Source organism: Diabrotica undecimpunctata, chromosome 2 (genome assembly GCF_040954645.1).
Source record: "Diabrotica undecimpunctata isolate CICGRU chromosome 2, icDiaUnde3, whole genome shotgun sequence".
Classification (NCBI taxonomy): domain Eukaryota; kingdom Metazoa; phylum Arthropoda; class Insecta; order Coleoptera; family Chrysomelidae; genus Diabrotica; species Diabrotica undecimpunctata.
This window is the reverse complement of record NC_092804.1, coordinates 69916756-69939937: the sequence shown is the minus strand read 5'-3', so window position 1 is coordinate 69939937 and position 23182 is coordinate 69916756. Positions and strand designations below refer to the sequence as shown.

Below are 23182 nucleotides of genomic sequence, written 5' to 3'. Positions count from 1 at the left end.
AATTTTATAGCGCATAAACGTTTCTACCAGATCTTTTTGTTTAACTCTGTTAAATGCCTTTCCATAATCGAGAAGGAACAGAAGTCAGCTGGTTAGGTGATCACGATATTTTTCAAGTAATACTAGAAGAATAAGTGGTGGCTCTCCGATTACGAGGCCTTATGCGAAAATCATACTGATTATCACTCACGCTTCGTTCGCAATTCTTTGTGCGTTGGAGTATGATTTTAAGTAAGAATTTTACTACCTTCATTAGACCAACAGCAGTTTTTTTTTAGAAAAATTTGATCCAGTACGAAATTTAAATGGATACTCTAGAATACATCACCCTAAAATTTGTTCTAAATTAAAACAACGACGTCGTCGTTACGTGGATCATGACCCATTCTGGTATTGCTGAAACCGATACATGTTTCTCAAAATTCAAACGTAGGAACATTGTTAACCAATTTATCAAAGGATACCCCCATTAAGATGGCCAAAATGCCCATCCTCACTTCCAGAATTCAATTTTTTCATTTTTTACGTTCTATGTGATTAAAAAATAAGACAGTGCAATTTCATCCCGCCACCCGCTCCCCCTGCCACTAAAAACGTAATTTTTTTTTGGCGAGATGCAATCAATTTATTTTCAAAAATTCACACCCATATTAAGGCTTTTACAAAACATGTATATTTTTATATACCCTTAGTTAGGTTGAGTGTACATAACCAATAAATGCATTCTTTTTTCGAAAAAATCGTATAACTATTTTTGGACATGGCTGCAGATCTTTTATTTTGGGTATTTTATCAAAAACTATTATTGACTAACCTCACAAAAACTCTTAAAAGGCTTGAAAAACATAGTTTTTGGGGGTTTAAAGGAGTTTCGTCCAATTTTTGAATGTCTTGGGAAAAAAGACAAAAGAAAGGACAAAAATCTTGATTTGATCTATTTTAAAGTTTATAAAATCGGTAAAATCTCGAAAAACATAAAAAAAATAGCTTTTCGAGATTTTGAAGGTAGCGTTCAAAATCTGGAAAAACCAGAAATATTTTTTGATAAAATAAACAAAATAAAAATAATAGATCTGCAGCCAACTCCAAAAAAATTTGGTCTTTTTTCAAAAAAAAAAAATGCATTTTTTAGGTTATGTACGCTCAACCTACGGGTCTATAAAAAATAGACAACTTTTGTAAAATCTTCAACTATGCGTGTCAAAAATTGTTCATTGAGTCTTATTTATTATTCACATAAAACGTAAAGAAAATTAAAAAACTTATTCAGGTGTTATAAATCTCAAAAAACATGATTAACCACGCAAAAACCCTTAAAAACCATGAAAAATATGTTTTTTGTGGGATTTGAACTAGTTTTGCCTAATTTTTGAAAGTCATAAAGAACTAAGTTACTTCAAATTATATATAACCTATAAAAAAACCTAGATTTGATCTATTTTGAAGTTTATAAAATGGAGAAAATTCCCAAAAACAATTAAAAACCAGTTTTTCGGATTTTTGAAGATGGCGCACCTTACAGAAAAATCTGGAAAAAATCATACATATAGTTTTTGATAAAACACACAAACTAAAAGAAAAATTAGACCTGAAGCCTTCTCCAAAAAAATTATACGCTTTAAAAAAAATGCATTTTTCGGTTATGTACACTCAACCTAAATGCCTATATAAATAGACTTGTATATGTTTTTTAAAAGCACCAAACTAGCCTGTGAATTTTTTGAAATTTTTAAATTGCATCCCAATAAAAAAAAACAAACGAAAAAATTTCGCTTTTGGTGGTAGGGGGAGGCGGGTTAAAATTGCGCTTATTTTTGAATCACATAAAACGTAAAAAAAATAATTCTAGGAGTGAGGGCATTTTGCATATCTTGACGGGGAGTACCCGTTGCTAATTTATTAAAAATATGTTTTCTCTTAAAATATCAATACTAAGATCCCATTATTACTTACCTTTTGATATCATCGTCAGTGCAAGTGGGAGCTACCCCAAGTATACTATACGGATCTTTTCCCTTACATGCTAACAATCTCTTCATTGCTTCATCCCCAGTAGTGGGCATATTTATATTATTTTGAAGACCGTTTTGCGTAAAGCGTGGCGGTTCATCGTTCGTTTCTGCTTTCTTTCTACCTTTAAATTTATCTCGTAACCATTTGAAGAATCGTATCCTTTGTAGAAAGTTGTTAGTGGACTCTAGAAGCATCGACCAATGGAGGCAGATCCATGTCCATGTTATAGAAGCCCTGGAATGAAATTATTTATTGAGCACTTACGTATAACTGAAAACAATTTATGACATCAATAATACGAATGATCAACCAATAAAAAATGGGTTGTTAAACAGTATTTAATAAAGTAGAGTTATAAACATACAGAGTGGAACAGCCAAATGGAATAAATTCGATAACAAATAAATGAGGGCATGTTCAAAGTGCTCAGGGTTCCTTTTTACTGATATGAAACAAAAAAAAATATTTTTTTTTTATTTCATATCAGTAAACAGTTTAGTTTAGTCTAAAACATTTGACCTTAGTAAATTGTTGTCTGTCTACATGATAGTAGCTGTTAGCGTTATAGTCGTTTGAATTTCGATAACTACAAATGAAAACAATGATTCATTGAACTCAAATGGACAAAATATCAATTCTACAGATGATTGATTATGGAAACAATACACGAACACAAATGGATGTTGCTCGCTTATTTCATGAGACACTTCCAAATTTGTCGCCTATATCCCAAGAAAGAATTAGTAAAATAGAAAAGGATTTTCGCAAGATTGAACATGTAAGGCAGATAAAAAATACCCCCACTTCATTGCCAAAGTATCATTGCTGCCGTCGAGTCTTACTCTGTTGCAGTTTACATTGTATTATATAGAAAAGTTCAGTTTTTCTGTCAAGAATGTCGTTTTCTAATGAAATAGTACATAATATCAATGAAAAAAATCAACTTATATTTTAAATATGCTGTAATTGGATGGAAGAGTAAAAGTCATACAAATAAGGACCTTATATTCCATTGTTTACCTGATTGTTAAAAAAAAAGTCAGTTGATCAATTAACAAGGCTGGAAAACTGTATTAAAATTAAAACATGTTTATCCTAAACAAGAGTTGTGTTCACTTCATTTAAGGAAGATGATCATTATAAACTGCCAGGTAATTTTATTAATTAATAAAGTTAATTTATGTACTTTTGTACTTTTTTCATAGCATATTATTAAATGTTTCTTCTTTATTATTTAGATTTGTCTCGTAACTGACGTCGATCTACATTTATAGACATATAATATAAATCGACTGATTGCTGCAACACATTACCGTTTCCCCAGTGCAACAGAGAAAACTGACGCAAAGCAGTCCCTGCATCTTTTTCTAACGGCCGAGTATATCAGCCACGTGACCTTCCCATTGGTCATTTAGGTCATGTGGTCAAAAAATCCGGCCCATTGGAAAGAGATGCAGGGACTGCTTTGCGTCAGTTTTCTCAGCCGCACTGGAGAAACGACGCTGTATTGCAACGCTCAGTCTATTTGTATTATAAATCTATGAATAAAACAAACAGAAAGCTAAAAGTTAGGTTAACTTGGATTAACTGACAGATCTTCACGATATCACAGAACCTTAAATAACATTTTATGTAATAGGACTTTTCATCAAAAAATAGTGTCAGCCATTTTGTTTCGAACAGACATTTTGTAAACAAACAGGTTTGGTTAGTAATATAAATAATAAAAAATACCAACGAAGTTCTAATTATTGAAAAAAAATAAAGTGTCACAATTAGCAAATCAATTTTTTTAATCGATTATTATGATACCTGTACGAAAAGTAACAATGAAGCAGTGTTGTTATGGAACATCTAAGAGTGATACACGCTCTAAATCATTTGAAGACAATACACATATTATTTTATAAACTTTCTAAAGCCTTTATTTCTTTATAAGCAATGTTATTTCTTTATTAAATAAAAAATATCTATTTAATAAATATTTCTTTATAAATAATTTATAAACGTATGACGTATAATATATATTATGTCATTATCAAATCTGTGTGTACGAAAAACATGGCGGCCGATGAAAGTCCTATATTCTCTGTGGATTGGTTATTTTACGCATAGCAACGCAGAACATGATACGTCATACCGTTTTTATACATTGTGTTTTAAGAACCGTAATCTGATGTACGTTTTCTGGATTTCACACTTGTATGTAATTATTTATGTAAACGATACATCATAGCCCCCATTTTGAACAAAAAAAAACACCTTTTTTTAAATGCACAACACCTAAATGAATTAGAAAATGACTGTTAACAAGATAATTGACTAATGTGGTAATAATAAAAAACGGTTTCTCATAGTAATAATTAAATGAATAAATTCATAAACCAACCACAACTTGAAAGTCTTAACAGTTAGCATTCAAAAAAAACTAGATAATAGAAATCTTAAAAAGTTCCACGTTTACTAAAGTTGAAACTTAATAGAACGTTTTAGTTGAACGTTATCACCTATTTATATATCGATAGAGGATGCTTGGCTTTTCGCAATGTTTTGTTTTGTCAGTTACATTAGAAAAAGAATATTTGGACCAACTTGCTACATCAACAGACATCTTGGAGATACTATATGCAATGAATGATTCGAATTTTGTTTCTTAATATAATAAGATTTTTATTATTTAACTTTTTCTCTACAACCTTCACAAAAGAATACACCAACGTCATCCGACGTGCTTGATCGTATAAAAAGTTTTTAAACAATTCAATAAAAGTTGATGTTAGACCATGGTGGTGAGAGTGTATGGGAACCGCGAATGGCGAATGGCTTTGCATTCGTTTGCACCATACTATACATTCTGGGCAAGCTATACAGTCTATAGTCAACAGACCGATGTATGAGCGGGAATACAAGGTTTATATATTCATAAACTCATGCTCTCATTAACGCACTTGGCGGATCATGAGTGCCTTCATATTTTACGCTACTTTAACTTTTCTTGAGTGAAGTGTATGTTCTTTTTTATCAGCCTTCCTTAGTCAACTCTTGTTTTTTCCGTTCGACTAAGAATTCTTATTAGGTTTTGAAGAGCAGTTCCGGTTACTATTTTTTTTTTGTTTTTATCTTTGTATTAACCAGTGTAGCGGAACAGAGAAATCAGTGTAGAGAAATCAGAATAGGATTTTGGAAGTCTTACAGGTAATAGTATAGAGCTGGAAGATTCGCTTAAACGAAGGAGAGAATGGATGAATGATGACATTCTGCAGATGATGGAACAAAGAAGATTAATGAAAAACAGGGACGCGAAGAAATACCAAGAAACCAACCAGACAATTAAAAAAGAAATACGAAGAGCCAAGGAGACCTGGATGCAAAAAAAATGTAAACTAATCGAGGAGCTCCAAGAGAAACATGATCATATAAATATCCACCGAAGGATTCGTGAAGCCACTGGTCAATACAAGAGGAGAAACACACACCTCCTCATAAATAAAGACGGTAATCTGGCGACGACAGTGAATGAGAAGTTGGTTACCTGGAAAATATATAAAGAAGAACTTTTCTGGGACGACCGAGGCAACCTTCCGGAAATAAATTGCATGACAGGGCCGTCAATTCTAGAAAGCGAGGTAAAGGCTGCTTTAAAACAGTCTAAGAATGGTAAGGCTACAGGTCCGGACGAAATACCCGTTGAACTTATTAAGGTGATGAGTGAAGTGAGCACGAAGGAGTTAACTGAACTGTTCAACGCCATATACGATTCAGGTAATATCCCAGAGGAATGGCTATTGTCAACATTTGTAACGCTACCAAAAAAACGATCTGCGAAAACGTGCGAAGATTTCCGAACTATCAGTCTTATGAGTCATGCACTTAAAATTTTTCTTAAAATCATACATGCCAGAATTTACAAGAAATGCGAAGAAAATGTCGGTGAAATGCAATTCGGATTCCGCAATTCCATGGGTACACGTGAAGCACTTTTCACCTTACAAGTCCTACTTCAGAGATGCCGCGATGTCAGTTGTGATGTCTATATTTGTTTTATTGACTACGCCAAGGCATTTGACCGTTGTCAGCACCAGAAGATGGTCACCGCACTACAAAGAGTAGGATTGGATGAGAAGGACATTCGGATCATCATGAATTTATACTGGAACCAGCGTGCTCAAGTCAAGGTCGAAGACCAGCTGACTGACCAAGTGAAGATCATGCGAGGAGTAAGGCAAGGATGTGTGCTATCGCCGACTATTTTCAATATATACTCTGAGGAGATTTTTAATGAAGCCCTCACAAACCTAGACATGGGAATCCGAGTGAACGGTGAATACATCAATAATATCCGATACGCCGATGACACTGTGTTACTAGCAACCAGCCTAAACGATCTGCAGGCCTTACTAGACCGAGTGCGAACTGTGAGCGTAACATACGGACTGAACCTCAATATTAAGAAAACTAAATTCATGGTTGTCAGCCGTACAAATTTAGATCCCGGGGCACTAATGGCAGGTAACGAAGAGATCCAGAGAGTCGACAGATTCACTTACCTCGGAACTACCCTCAACGTACAATGGGACTACGCTCAAGAGATTAGATCCAGAATTGAAATGGCACGGTCTACATTTATTAAGTTGAGATCCTTGCTGTGCTGCAGTGATCTCAGTTTGGGAACCAAGATGCGGATAGTGAGGTGCTACGTTCTTCCAGTGTTACTATATGGAGTTGAAGCCTGGACACTGACGCAAGCCACTGAAAAACGAATCGAAGCCTTCGAGATGTGGATATACAGAAGGATACTAAAAATATCTTATGTGGACCATGTCACCAACGTTGAGGTCCTACAGAGCATGACAAAAGAAAAAGAAGTGCTTAATTTAATTAAACAACGTAAGCTTGAGTACCTCGGCCACGTGATGCGGAACGAAGAAAAATATCGAATTCTTCAACTCGTTATGCAGGGTAAAGTATTTGGCAGAAGAGGACCGAGACGCCGTCGTATCTCGTGGTTGAAAAATCTCCGACAATGGTTTGAGATGACCTCAGCGGAGCTGTTTCGCAGAGCAGTCAACAAAACCATGATAGCCTTGATGATCGCCAACATCCGGACCGGATAAGGCACTGAAGAAGAAGAAGAAGGAGAGTACATATTGTTGCATTCAAGAGACGAGGTGAAAAGAACACAGGGCGAAAGAAGTAGGTGAATGATACAAGTTGTGATATGTAAAGAAAAGTAACACCAGGAATGAAGTTGGTATAATTGCTGATACAAAAATGGAAGTTAATATAGTAGAAGTTGTAAGAATGAGTGATAGAGAATCAGCGCCAGTGAAGTTTATATTTGATAAAAAAGTGTTGAATTCTGTATGTGTGTACGCTCCACAAGTCAGTCTGGGTGAGAATAAAACAAAAACTTTCTAACAACCTCAACTTGACTTGGTTTCGCTTCTCCTGAGTAACCGTTGTTCTTGACCGTTCACTCGCCTTCAGCAATTGTTTTGTTAATTCAATAATTTTAATTGTGTCTTAATGATATATGTATGGTTTAAAATATTTGTAAATAAAAACCTGAAACCTAATATAAGAATATTAAATAAAAATATAGTGAAATATTATACTTACATATCACGACTAATATGTAGACTTAACTGACATATATCCGAGATCAAATGAAACAACCATAATAAAAACACGGTAAAGATTTTCCACCAACCTTTGGTATATTGTTTCAATTTCTGTCCAACTACTCCTGAAAAGAATTGTATTAATATTTTTAATTTTTTTAACAACCAACAATCATTTAAAAATAATTTTGTTGGATTGAAAGCAGCATATTATGACAGTTAAAACATAAATAGGAATATTTGTTTAACAATGTAAAACAGTTCATCTATAAATCCTCCTCTTTGACAATATCAGCTATCGGGTCACGATAGTTGATAATCGTCTTTGTCTTGTTACCGTATTGGTGATTCATTCGCCTGAATTTTTTTTTAGACTACTACTACGATGACCAGTAAAAGGCTTAAATGTTCTCCCTTGTTTATTATACTGATCATATATTTCTATTTAGAGTGTTTTATATGATTGTATCTTTTGACGAGAATTTTCAGAGATAGCAATACGAAAACGCCCTAAACGAGATAGTCGACCATCACAATAGAAAAGTCGCAGGAAAATTCTGGTAACAACTAAATATGTAGTTGTAGAAACGAGTTCAAACCAAGAATAATGGGCTACAAAGATAATGATGGCTCTATAATTAGTAATAAAGGGCAGATATTAAATAGATGGACCAATCGTTTTTAATAAGTCCTTAGTGGCAATCAGGACGAAGACCCGTATATTTGTAACAAATGGAAACGCACAAGAATGGCCGTTATTGATATGATATAGTCGATTTTCTGTACCATTGTTTTAGATTTTTCAGCCATGATGTTCTTCTTCTATCAGGACCACGTTTACTTTGGATCTGTCCCTGAATGATCAGATGTAAAAGTTTATATTTTTCATTGTGTCTCATAATGTGACCGAAGTATTCCAGCTTGCGTCTTTTTATTGTATTGACCAGTTATGTTGTTTGATTCAGGCGTCTAAGGACCTCGTCATTTCCAATTCTCTCAACCCAGCTTATTCTTAGTAGTCGTCTGTTTACCCACATCTCAAAGGCTTCCAAGCGTTTAACCATCGCCTCACATATGGTCCACGCTTACATTCCTTATAGTAGAACTGGAAGATATAGCAATACGTCATTCGAACGCGAAGGTCAATACTAAGATTGTGGCTGCAAAGTAGGTTCCTTATTTTTACAAAAGTGGCTCGGGCTTGTTCTAAGCGGCTTTTAATTTCTACGTTTGGATTTTAGCTGTCATACTGATCACAGGTTTGATTTATTTTGTTCATTAGATTTTGAAAGTCTTCTCCGCAATTAGTCAGCACTAAGGTATCGTCCGCATATCTAATATTGTTTACGGTTACACCATTCACATTTTGTTGTCTCCATTATGACTTCCTTAAAAATTTCTTATAAATACAAGTTAAAGAGTAAAGCCGATAGTATACAGCCTTATCTCACTCGTCTTTTTATATTAATTTATTTATTAGTAATTATTCGTAAAATTGTTTAATCCAATCCAGCTGTTTTCAATATTTCTAGCATTTTGTTATGTCGGACCTCGTCAAAAGCTTTTTGAAAATCGATGACACTGATGTATACATTTTGGTGCATCTCCCGATCATAACATGGATAATGAACAAGGCTTCTCGCGTACCCAAGCCACTAAATCCGAATTGAGTATTGCTAATTCTCTCCTCTAATATCGTGTATATTCTGCTATGTATTACTCGCAGGAAGATCTTCAAAACGTGACTCATCAGACATATTCCGTCCGATAATCACTGCATGTCTTTGTACGATGTTTCAATGGTTTTGAGACAAATGTCGACTTAAGCCAATCAGTTGGTAATATCACAGCGTCATAAATTCCGTTAAAGACTAATTCCGACTACAGCGCTTTAATTCCATTTTATCCCAAAAACTTTAGTATTTAAGCATTTACTTCGCCGGGGCCAGGTGCTTTTTCATTCTTTGCCGTTTGTATTGCCCATGTATCCTCATTTTGTTATACATCGACCTGTTATAGCATTTGGTGTATAGTGTGCTACTCTTTAATCTTAAAATAATTAATAATTCAATAATAAATAATTCAGAAATGTAGTTTTTCCATTATGTTAACTGTTCATTAATATCTAATATTCTGTATCCATTTTTCTCTTCTAAACTTTGGGATAGTTGTTTCTGTTTATTTACGGCGATCTCTTTTAATTTCTTGTACAAAAAATTTGAAAAGCTATTTTAAAATTAACAAATAACAAACCTCCTGGTTCTAATAAGCACCCTGTCGAACTCTTAAAAACGGCGACGACAATATTTTGAAACACATGCTAAGTTAATAACTGAAATCAGGCAAAGAAAAAACACCCACGGACTTAAAACTAGGTATACTATGCCCACTTCATAAAAGAGGGAGACCTGAATGTGCGCGATAATTATGAAGTCATAACCCTATTCAATAAGGTATTCAAAATATACCAGAAGAATGTTTGAAATGAAATGAATGAAATCAACAACCGACTAAATCTTACAGCGAGGCAAAATCTTGAGAAAACTTTAAGAGTTCGACGTCGATATCCACCACATATTTGTGAATTTTAAAGCTGCATATAATTCATAGCAAATATACATAAATTGCTTCAGGCCATGCTTGAGTTTCAAATACCGTCTCAAGTAACAGAGATAACACTCGAGGCACAGACAGCAGAGCCAGCGTTCAGCATGAGATTTCAATGCCCTTCCAGTGTAAAAATGGACTAAGGAAGATCGACTATCGCGTAAAATTTGAGATTCTCAGTTTAATCTGAATGGTACAATCTTTAACAAATATACACAAGCGGTTGGATATGCAGATGAACATGCCATCATCGGTAGGTCCACAAAGACCCTGACTGAAGCATTTCGGTCATTAAAGACACCAAAAGGAAAAAAAATGGGAGATGGCATTCCGGGAGTGACCGAGGAGGGAAAGCATAGCTTTTTTTATCGTCTAAGCACGCGATGCTTTTTCATTTAATTGAATTTAATTTTTTATTTTATTTCGATTCGACTCGATTCCATTCGATTTGATTTGAGTCGATTCAATGTTCGATTCGTCTAGACTTGAACCGATTCCATCCGATTCGAGTCGATACGGTTTTATTTTTTCACACCTCTGTGCGATCTATCGCTCCATCCGTAGCCCCCGATAAGAAAGCTACGTTTCCAATAACCTGATTCCTAAACGAAGACCAAAACTTAGGTAATTGGACAACTTAGAGGACGACATCGGAGTTAAAGAGTGGGGACGAGTTGCCCGAGACAGGGAATAATGAAGAACTGTTCTGAAGAATGACTTTGGCTCATAACGAGCTGTAACGCCATTAATGATGATAAAGATATCAGACTTGGAACCAGCCTAAAACTGGTTGCAAAATTTCAAGCCATCTTCAACGACTTCGATGATAGTAATTCATCCAACTTTTTTGATTTCATATTTCGAACAAACTTAAGTCTTGGTCTAGGATCTCTTGAGTAGCTATCGTACTCGACCGTTCTATCGCCTATTGGCAACTTCTTTATTCCATTAAATACAAGAATTATTCATAGGCTGTTGTACCCGAAATATAATTTTATTCATTGCAAAATTTTGGTTTGACTCATCTTTGCTTTGGTACAAAAGAACTCAAAGTACTCAAAAAGAAAATAACTTTTTTCTATTTGAGCGCTTTTTCGATACTAAAGTTAAACTGATACCATGCAAAAAATATGTTATATAAAAATATTAAGCACCAGTTCCACGAACCTAGTAGAATTCAATATCCCAATAAATTTGGTGAAAGGAACCCTTTCAACAGTCGAGTATAAGGTTAGACTGCAGACTGGAGTATCGAGAATTTTCCAGACACAAATAGGACTTCAACAGGGAGATAGCCTATCGTGCCTTCCATTTAACATTGCCCCAGAAAAAAACTATTAGAGAATCCTGAATAGCAACAAGAGAAACCATTATTAATAGGAGTGTACAAATACTAGCGTATGTGGATGACATCGATATCATAGCAAGAAGCGGACTTGGTCCAATCGATCATGGCATTGGAAGCAGCAGCGAAAATAATGGGACTACAGTTAATACTAGTGAAGGTATATGAAGGTGACAAATAATAGGCGACGTTGAAGTATATGAAGGTTACAAATAATAAGCAAGTAGTAAACCCCGCAGATCTAACAGTTGGAACATATACTTTCGAAGGAGTACGAGAGTTCATATATCTAGGCTCACCAATCAGCCAAAGTAATATAGTAACTGCAGAAATTAGCAGACGTATATATCTAGCAAATAGAGCATTCTATTGATGAAAGAAACCTTGAACATCAAACATAGTCACAAAAAAACTAAAATATTGATATACAGAACTCTTATCAAGCCCGTCCTCACTTACGCGTCACAAACGTGGACGATGAAAAAAGTAATAAACAACATTTAGGCTGTTTTGAACGTAACATCCTCAAATATACTTATAAAGACGTGCAAGAAAACGGATTATGTTGTAGGCGCTAGAATTATGAGCTTTACCGCCTTCATAGTAAACCTAATTTTGGTAGGTCCATCAGAATAGACAGGCTGCGGTGGCTAGGCCACTTATAGAGAATGAACGAGATGGAGCCGTCGAAACACATTTATAACCAAAGACCGGATGCAGTGAGGAGAGGAGGTAGGTCCAGAGAACGATTTAAGGACCAGGTGGAAGACGAGTGTTAAGAGTACGAAGTTGGAAAATCAAGGCGAAGAATAGGAAGAAATGGAAGCTGGTCCTAAAACAGGCCAACACCCACTATGGACTATAGAGCCACTGATGATGATGAGTGGCGTACCTAGAAAAGTACAGCTTGTTATAGTACGCACCAGCTAAGAAGAACCAACGCAAATTCTTATTTTCGACCCATTTCAATCTGGTGTTGACACCGATTAAGACAAAACACATGTTAAGAATATCATCCATCAATCCATCCATCCATAACTATAATATCCAGTGATACAAGAAAAAATAATCGGCAGGCGAGACATCGTGCTTTAAAAACTAGAACCATTTATAAATTTTTATTAAGTCTAATCTAGGTCAATCAACCTCGTATAATAAAACTGTACTCAGCTGTACATATAACTGGTATCTCAGCCGTAAATTATGCAGATGAGAATTGAAAGTCAATATAAAACCATCAACCACTACAATCTAAAAATCTATTTAAGAATTTACTGATGTTTTATAACAGTATTAATGTAGTGTTAAGCATCTAAAAGGGCCTACATACGTCCCGACAAGACCACCCAACTGTCGTGACCGACAAAGTTGGACCCGACGGTTGGTGTGCGTGTAGGCTTGTTGATCGACAAAAATAGTTACACCCGGTGTACAAACGCGCCATCTCGACAGCCGACTTCCCCATTACCCAACCTGTCAAGTCAGAACGTGACAACTATTTTTCTCGGTTAACAAAACCTACACACACACACCAACTGTCGGGTCCAACGTTGTCGGTCACGACAGTTGGGTGGTCTTGTCGGGAAGTGTGTAGGCCGTTTTAACATTACAACTTTTACAATTACTCCACTAAATATACAATTTTATATTTTACAATCACCAGGAAAATAAATATTCCACATATGCTATAAAACAATCACAAATATAATGATTATCACGTGTAGTTGTTCGTTATTACCATAAATTACATAAGTACAAGAAATGTTTTGTTAACTAATCATCGAAAAACTGAGTTTTAAATAAGTTCTAATAATGTGTTTAATTTAACATTATATATAGTTACTCTTTTTATGTTTTTTAGGTGATCGTCTTATCCAAAACTTCGTAAACACTAACATTACTACGTGCTATCACTTTACAAAAACAAAACGTATTTAAATTCATCATTATAATTACATACGACTCGTTTGTTAATTTCCTTAAAATTTAAATGCACTACTTTATACATCATTGTTTAAAAAATGATAAAGTTAATAGTAGTATAACAATACAATATTTTTTTTGCAAATACCTTTAAAAGTTTAAAGTGCAAGATGTCATTATTTCACGAACAAGATAAGCGTATTGAATTAAACTATATTTTTTTAAACTAACATATTATTTGCTCCTTGTTTTAAACGTAAATTAATTCAACGAATTAATATTTTAGTTTCGAATTTTTTTAATATATGAGTGATATATTTAAGAGTGATGATGCCAACTATGACTTTTTACATGGGACACTGATCCGTGAATTTTGACTCTACAATAATTGAAACAGAAATTTTTGTACTATTAACAACGTTCCTACATTAGATATACATACTCGATATGCTACTAAACTCGAACGCGTCCATCTTAATTTAAATATAAGAACGTGAGAATAAATTTCACTACAATGCACACTTATGGATCTAGGAAAAAAACAAGGCTTTTATAGGGTTAATCGTAGATAACTAAAATTGGAGATCATGCTTAGACCAGCAAGGGGCATGCAGGGGAAAATGGCCACGGATTGACCGATAAAGAACATCGGAATTGGTAAGACGAGACCAGCGGCTGTTGAAACTGTAAATCCATGATTGGTTCAGAGCCAAATAAGGAATAAAAAAAAGTTACCCAAAAAATATATTAAGATATGACGTCTGAGGTGGATAGGGCATGTAATGCGGATGGAACAAAATGACACAACTAGAAAAACGCTCCTTGATAGACCCATTGGTCAGAAAAGAAGAGGAAAACCCAGAAATTTCCTTGACAACATCGATGAAGACATGAGAAATATGGGAATACGTGATTGGCAGAGGAAGGCGATGGATAGGGACGACTAGAGAGAAATTCTTGAGGAGGCTAGGACCCACGCAGGGTTGTAAAGCCAGAATGATGGTGATGAGAAAAAGTTACCTATACTAACAAGAAGGTGAACAGGTGACCTAGTACCTGAACCTGAAGGTAGTAATCGTCATGTATTTAGCCTTATTGTCCAAGGATGTTTTCTATGAAATTTAATATACATTTCTGTATAAAGGTACTCTCATGAATTCCTAATTTATGGTAGGGATTTTGGTATTACAGAGAAAACAAGAAAAAGGAGCAAAGCTATGGTACCCATGTACATATACTCATTAAAACTAAGACTACAGCAATCCTTTCTTGGAAATATTGGTTTAACAAACTCTAAACATCATCAAATTGAAAATATCTAATGGTGCAAAAGTAACATTGTGCCACAATCTGTCTTACAACTACAAAATATTAAGTTTATATTATTTGGAGGACCAAGTGGCTTGGTCATTCTTATAGGAATTAAATACTTAATTTTAAATTTTTTAAATTCCCCATCCCCAATCGATTGGGTTAATATTATTTGTGTCCTCTCTATGAAGCCAATTTTGTAATTGCAAGTAAACTCTTTTCAAATGCTGAGTAAATACTGTACCACTGTGCTGAGTAAGTACTAAATATACTGTAGATAGAATTTTGCCAATGGTAACTTTTCTATTTTTGGAAAAAGCTGTCAAGTACATTCTATACCTGCAGATTTCAACTAATTGAATGTTACTTAGCATAAACTACTCGTAAATATTTGGTTTCCTAAAACATAGTGGAGCATTGTACATGGCCAAGAGAAGTTGACAACCGTGGTCTTTGGATAATTATGTTTTCCACAGTTGAAGGGTACCACCCGTTAAGATAAATTTTTCGAAAAAAATGCATTTTTATGTTATGAACAGTCAACGGGTCTATAAAAAATAGACAAGTTGCAAATCCTCAGCTATGCGTGTGAATTTTTTGAAATTTTTACTAAAAAAAAATAAAAACGAAAAATTGACGTTTGGGGGGGGGGATGTTGGCGGGCTAAATTTACGCTGCGTCTTATTAACATAAAAAATTAAATTCTGAGAGTGAGAGCTTTTGCCTATTTTAACGGGGGTAAACTTTATTATTTTTTTTAACTTTGAAAACCCCCGAGTAACGAGTTTTGCCTAATTATGTAACGAGTTTTCACAAAACTCCATAAGAAGGCACTGATAACACCCTTAACGGGCACCAGCTACTCCGAATGCTCCTGCCAGTGTCACATTCGTGTTCGGCGACCTCGAAAATCTCCAAGTAACTAGTTTTGGTTAATTATATAACGAATTATCACAAAACTCCATGAAAAGGCGTTGATAACACCCTTACCGAACACCAGCTACTCCGGAGACTTTCCGGTGTCACATTCGTGTTCAGCGACCTCGAAAATCCCGAAGTAACTAGTTTTGCCTAATTATATAACGAATTATCACAAAACTCCATGGGAAGGCGTTGACAACACCCTTACAGGATACCAGCTACTCCGAAGACTCTTGTCGGTGTCATAATCATGTTCAGCGACCTCGAAACCCCACGAGTAACGAGTTTTATGTTACGAATTTTCACAAAACAATTAATAATATTTAATGATAATATAATAAAGATATTGATAATACTATTTTTTTAAATCTCATTGCTATAGTCTAAGACTAAGATTTGTAGCTGCTGGAAAAAGTAAATAATAAATCACTTACCAAAGGGTACATGAGCTTCCTTCTTGCGAGATCTCTGTATTCTTTTTCCCGGAGGTCGATCACTGCTACCAAACGAATCATTAGCCTTTGGTCGAGCTATTGGTTTACTAATTTTCTTCAGACCATTTTTGGTCAAATTAAAATTTTCAGTTTTAGAATTACTCGATTCGATATTAACATCATTCATGGTTTTGTTCATTTTTTTCGAAAACTTTTGGCCTGAACCTTTGCAATCATCGTTTTTCTTCTTCTTAGTTTCTTCTACTTTTATTTGAGGGTCAGCAATGTTATCTAGAGAGGCCCACTTTCTGTTAAAATTACCACCCTTTGCAGTCTTTTTGTCACTTTTTGTTTGATTCAGATTTTTTTCATTTGGAACGTCTTTAAGATCTATATTACCCTATAAATAATTAATCAAATAGTATTATCAGAAACAACAAACGATAAAAGTAAAATGCATTTTTATATAATTAAAATAATAAGTAAGTACAGCAACATCTTTGTCTTCCATGGTACAAAATGAACGGATGTTACACATATCAATTCTCCAAAAATAATATAGTAAAGATTCAATTTTTGCGAAAAAATCATAAAACGAAAAGTAAAATACATTTGTCTTACCATAATAACTTACAAATTCTAATATCAGAGGTGAAACAGGCAATTAAAAACTCAAAAAGTAGTAAAGCGCCAGGTCCTGATCTAATTCCAGTAGAAATACTAAAAATCCCAAATTCCTGGCGAATGGTTACAAACTATCTTTTTAACCTTACCCAAGAAAAATAATCCGAACCCTTGCGATGAATACCGATTAATTAGTCTCATGAGCCACACTTTAAAAATACTACTCAAAGATATTTAATAGAGTATATTATAAAAAATGTAAAGAACAGCTAGACCACACAGTTTGGATTTAGAGGTGGAATGGGAACAAGAGCGGCATTGTATGCACAATGACGGTACTATTACAAAAATGCAGGAAATATAATAAAAACGTATTTATATGTCACATAGATTTTCAAAAAGCGTTTGACAGAGTTCAACATGGTAAACTCATACATGCATCAAAACACATAAACCTATCCCAAGGATATTAATTTAATCAAAAATGTATACTAAAATATCAAACAGCGGTCGTAAGGGTGGAATATAGTGAGACAAACGAAGTAGAAATTCAAAGAAAAGTCAGGCAGGGATGTGTGCTGTCGCCACAGTACTACCAAGTAATATTTCAGGATGCACTATGGGAAAGAACTGAAGGTGTAAGGATTGGAGGGAGCATAATTAATAACATAAGATTTGCAGACGATACCGCAATCATGGCAGAAAATAAAGAAGATGGGAATAACAATGAATACCGACTTGTACAGTTGATTGTATAAGGCAAGATTTAGGGTAAGAGAGGCCCTGGACGTAGGCGTATATCCTGGCTGGCTAATCTTAGAAAGTGGACTGGTCTAACGTCAACTGATTTATTTCGAGCTGCTGTGAATAGAATAAGATGGGTCAATGTGGTCGCCAACATCTCTAGAAGCACATTTAGAAGAAGAACAATGAATATAGATAAAACCAAATACATGGTGATCTCGAAAACCCCTGTTCACAACATACATCTGACATTGGAGGGTAAACCGTTAGAGAGGGTCGACAAGTATAAATACCTCGGAGCAATTATAAACTCATACTTAGATCAAGAAGAGGAGATAAAGGTCAGAATTGAAATAGCTCGAAAAGGATTTATAAAATACAAGTCAATGTTTAGAAATAAGAAATTAAGTATGGTTATCAGATTGAGGTTCGTCAAATGTTATGTATGGTCGCAATTGCTATATGGGGTAGAAGCTTGGACTCAAAGCCCAATCCGTAAAAAAATTGGAGACATTCAAAATGTGGCTATATAGGGATATTCTTAAAATTCCTTGGACTGCAAAAGTCTCAAACGAAGAAGTGTTTAAGAAAAATAATAAGAAAAACATCGTATCTGGGCCACATACTTCGAAACGATAAATACTCTCTTCTACACGTTACGATGCAAGGAAGAGTAGAGGGAACAAAATGCTTTTGAAGAAAGAAGAAATCATTGCAATCAGAGATTGGACTAACCTCAGTGTTTAACAGATATTTCACGTTGCAAAAAGATAGGGAAGATGGGGAAGATTGTACAAATGTAAAGGTTATTGACATAAATGAGGAACGACACGTTACACTAGCTTCTCGGAGAACGAGAATTGACCAGAAACAAACAGCCGCAGTTAACCGAAAACTATGAAACTGCACCCCATTGAAGAGGAACTACTGAAAAGCAAAACCGCGATTAATTCAGCAAGGGCCGAAAAATGTCCAGCGAGCGAGCAGCATAAGCAACGCAGCGAGGAAAATGTGTAAGTACCTGTAAGCGCTAAGATCTACCGAAAGCAACTAACATATATGTAGAGATACAAAAGATATTTCAGGTTGTGTTGTGAACAAGTATGAGGCCAAACCACCCCTGTACAATCTACAGTGTAGTAGAAAAAGAATACAATGTAGCTAATTTATTTATCGATAAATGGCTTTGTATTCCCCTTGTGTCTTCTACACTACTGATAATTGGCTACAGTTTTAGCAAATATAGTAAATACATGTTTGTTATTATATTATCTTGTTCATTTTTAGTCATTTTGTAAATCTCATGAATTTTCTAATAATTCTCAATACTTCCTCTTCACGTGCCATATCAGAATTATCCGACGTTGGCTATCACCATTGCGACGGCTTCTCGATCTTCTGCCAAATGGAATAATTGTCCTGCATTTGATATCTGAGTCTATCCACGAATGTTTTTTAACCAAGAAACCTGTTTTCTTCCTACACCTCTACCGCCTTCTATTTTGTCTTTAAGGATCCCTATATCGATATCCCCCCGATATTATATATTATGTCCTAGATAAGAGATTTTCCGATGTTTAACGTCTTTAGCAATTCTCTATCTTTGATGACCCTCCTTACTACTTTCTCATTAGTTTTTCTTGCTGGCCAAGGTATCTTTAGCATCCATCTATGAATCCACATTTCCAATGCTTCAATTCCGTTCATACTTGATACTTTTAGTGTCCACACTTCTGCTCCATACAATACCAAATATAGCCTTAACCATTATTTGTCTTAGTTCTAAACTGAGATGATTATTACAAAGAAATAGCTTCATTTTCATAAAAGTAGTTTTAGTTATTGCTATTCTGCGTTGTATTTCTATGTCTGGAAGTAGCTGATCCGTTATGACAGTTCCCAAATATGTCATTTTGTTAACTTTTTTAACTTGGACTCCATTTAATTAAAGCTCTGCATCTGGAAAGACTAAAAATTTGGTTTTGTTTGTTTATTTTACTACCCACTTCCTCTCCTACTTCGTGAATACGATCAAGCAGAATTTGGGGACAGAATTACTGTATCGTCCGCGTATCTAATTGCTTTAAGTACTTCCCGGTTGATTTTTATTCCATATGGCTGTCTCTCGAGTGCCTTTTTAAATAACTGAACCGATTAAACATTGAACCATGTTGGGGACAAAATGCAACCTTGTCTGACTCCTTGTTGTATGGAGATTTCGTCGATGTAGTTGCCTCCAATGTTTACGATAGCCGTTTAATTCCAGTACAGATTTTTAATGGCACGAATTTCTTTATCATCTATTACTATATTTTATAGCATCTGTATAAATTTTAAATGCTGTACTTTATCGAATGCGTTTTCGACGTCCACAAAGCATGCAAATACATCTTTTCTTTGATCACTGCATTTTTTTAATAGGATATTTAGCGCAAAAAGTGCCTCCCTAGTTAGTATTTCTAAAAACAAATTGGATATCTTCGAGACAATTTTCGCATTTGAGTCTAATTCTTTTGTGGAGTATTCTTAGGAAAATCTTAAGACTGTAGCTCATTAGGCTAATTAATCGATATTCTGAGCATTTTCTAGTAATGTATTTTTTAGGTATTGGGACAAAGATGGACTTGAGCCATCTGTGGGAATCACTCCAGTGTTAAATATTGCATTAAAAAGTTTTACTAATACTTTTATGTTATATTAATTTATTAGCTTCAGTAACTCAGTTGGTGTGTCATCTGGACCACAAGCTTTCCTAATTTTAGCATTTTTTATAGCGTGTTCTACATCTGATATCATGATTTCTAGGTCGTCAGTACAATTTTGGTAGAATTCGGTAATATTATTTCTGTCATCTTCAAACAACCCTGATATATACAGCTGCCAGTCTCTTCTTATTTCGTACTCATTTACAATAATTTTGTTACTGTCAACTAGTACAGAGGGAACTAATTTTTTATATATGTTTCTTTTACTTTTTTGTGCACATCAAATAATTCGTGATTATATATCATATCCTTCATTTCCTCGCAACTTTCTCACATCCATTTTTCTTTGTATAATTTTATCTTCCTTTTAATTCATCTGTGTAGATGTTATGTCTATATTCAGTTTCATTCGATTTCATAAGTCGATGTTGCTCCATAAATTTTAAGATGTCTTCTGTCATCCATTTATATTTCTAGATTAAGTTACTTCTATAATCATTGTTTGTGGAGATTTCGTTAACTTGATTTTTAAATTCATTCCATAGTTCCTCTGGATCTTCTATTGTTATTTTTTTTATTGTTATATTTTATGCTTATATCGTCAAAGTTAAGTTATATTTGTTTTCGGTTTTTGTCGCTGGATTCGTTTTAATCTTAGTGTAATATCTGCCAGAAGGGGTTGGTGATCTGATCCAATATCTACTCCTGGAAATGTAGTGACTTTTTTACTGCATTTCGGAACCGCTTACTTACAATAACTTTGGTTTCTTGAAGAGCCAGGGTTGCTGCCATCATCAAATGGGGCTTTCCAAGTATATAGTCGTTGCTTGGGCAGGTTATACCAGGTGTTTGCAATGATCATGACGTTATCTTTACAAAATTCATACAATGTCTGTCCTCGATCGTTTGGTTTGGTTGTCCAAGACCATAAGAACCTACAGTTTGTCCTCATCGACCTTCCCCAATTTTTGCATTGAAGTTACCTATAATACCTATATAAAATTTTGTGTTTATTAAGCTTCTCTAAAATGTCTAGGATTTGACTATAGAGCTTTTCGACTTCATTGTCATATTTCCTATATGCAGTCGGTACATATTTGATTTTGATCTGATTAATTTGAAGTATATTGGTTTTGAATGGTTAAGTATTTATTTGGAGTAATATTATTCTATCCGAGACCGGTACAAAGTTAGTCCCATATTTACTCAGTTCTGATGTTACTAATATACACCTACGCCATTTTTGTGATGCGAGTTTTCTGTGTTGTTACCGGAATAATATAATCTAATATCAAGACTAGTGACTCTTTTTTGTTAATCTCATGTTATGTCTTCTATGTCTCAATCATGATAACTACAATCATAATACCAAACCAGATAATAGAATCAAAATACAATAAACAATCAACCAAACATTCACCCAAATGATTTAAGATGGCGCCGACTGGAGAGCAGCGTTTAAATGTGTGCTCTCTCTAGTTAGTGACGAAAATTTCCTAGAGAAACAATTTAAGTGCTGTCAAAGTAAAGCTACTAAAATCTTAGTTTGTGTACAGTGTGGAAATGTTTTTCATTTGTCATGTGTAGACTTAGGCAAATATGCAAATTGCATATTTTGCATATAATGCATAAAAAATGCAAAAATGTCCAATTTTGCATATTTTTATAAAAGTGAGCATAAAGTGCATATAATTTGAAAATTTGGTGTTAACTATATATTTTTATATTCAAACTTACAAATAGCATGAAAATGCAAATATTTAATTTTGTTTTATAATCACTTGGTATTCAAATTCTTGATATAGTAACTAATAAAAGACAGCGGCTTATAGTTTTGTCACGTTTTGTCCTGGAATTAAGGGTTTGTGTTTGCCAGTTTATGTCTCTAGGTAAAAATTTTTATTTTGACGGTCAGTTTCACTTGGTTTCACTTTTTTTTTTGTAAAATTGGAGGCGTAAACAATGTGTATTTTTAATTGTGAATAATTATTGAGCTTTGAAAATGCCGAAAATAAGCAATGTTTCAACTTGGATAAAACCTTACAAAGAGCTATCTATGGATATGGATAAAGTTTATTGCTCATGTTGTGGTAAAACTGTAAGTACATACGTATTATTTTTTATTTTATTTTAAAAATTTACACGGTGGTACAAACAAAAATTTTAAAATTGGAGATTATGTTTAAGAAAAGTACCGACACAACGCTAGTTCGCAATAAATCGATGTATTTTTTCTTTTTTCAAGCATTTTTTAAACTCCTTGCGATAAAAAATAGGATACCTATTTAAAATTCAAATCATTCAATAGTCTACTGAAAGGTCGTTAACATCTTAACAACTAAAACTAACTCATAACATCGTTACATATATATACCAAAAGTATTATTCTAGAATAATCCAAAGTAGTCCCACCTCTAATTCGCCTACGTGACCGGTTGTTCTCTCTCGCACTCGATACATCGCGAAAGTTCTCGAAGCGTTTTCGAGATGCAACCGTTACATGGGCCATGCCGAAAGCATGTTCGTAACAATATATATTGGACTTAATTAGGTGCTTTTAATTTATGCTCACAGTATTTTTTCTTTAAATGTAAACAGAAAAGACCAAGAGCCTCTTGTAAATATTTGGGGGTTCTTCTTTCTTGTACATACATTTCTTGACATTTTCCAGATTACTACACCGATTTTTATTTGATTTCATTTAAATATTTTAATTGTTATGCAAAAACGGTTCATTTTTAGTTTATTTCTACAATCTTAGATTTTAAAAATGGGTACAACTATAGAATATTTATATTCTTTTTTAGATTTTATCTGAAAAAAAAATTTCAAATACATCAGCATGTCAGAACCGCGAAACATTTAACTAAAAAAGTAAAAACCACATCCGGTGAAAAATATCAACCTTCAGTGTCCAAGTGCTTTCAGTCAAGT

The 23182-nt window shown here is 34.3% G+C and overlaps 1 protein-coding gene across 1 annotated transcript in view; it reads right to left on the bottom strand.

Annotated features, from left to right (window-relative positions):
- Positions 1 to 23182, bottom strand: part of LOC140434662 (uncharacterized) — a 46781-nt gene that overhangs the window by 12185 nt on the left and 11414 nt on the right. Inside the window, exons 4-6 of the mRNA XM_072523082.1 lie at positions 16176 to 16575; positions 7633 to 7759; positions 1954 to 2247 (exon numbers count right to left, since the gene is read on the bottom strand). Of these exons, the coding sequence (XP_072379183.1) occupies positions 1954 to 2247; positions 7633 to 7759; positions 16176 to 16575 (821 nt within the window). The remainder of the gene's footprint in view (positions 1 to 1953; positions 2248 to 7632; positions 7760 to 16175; positions 16576 to 23182) is intronic.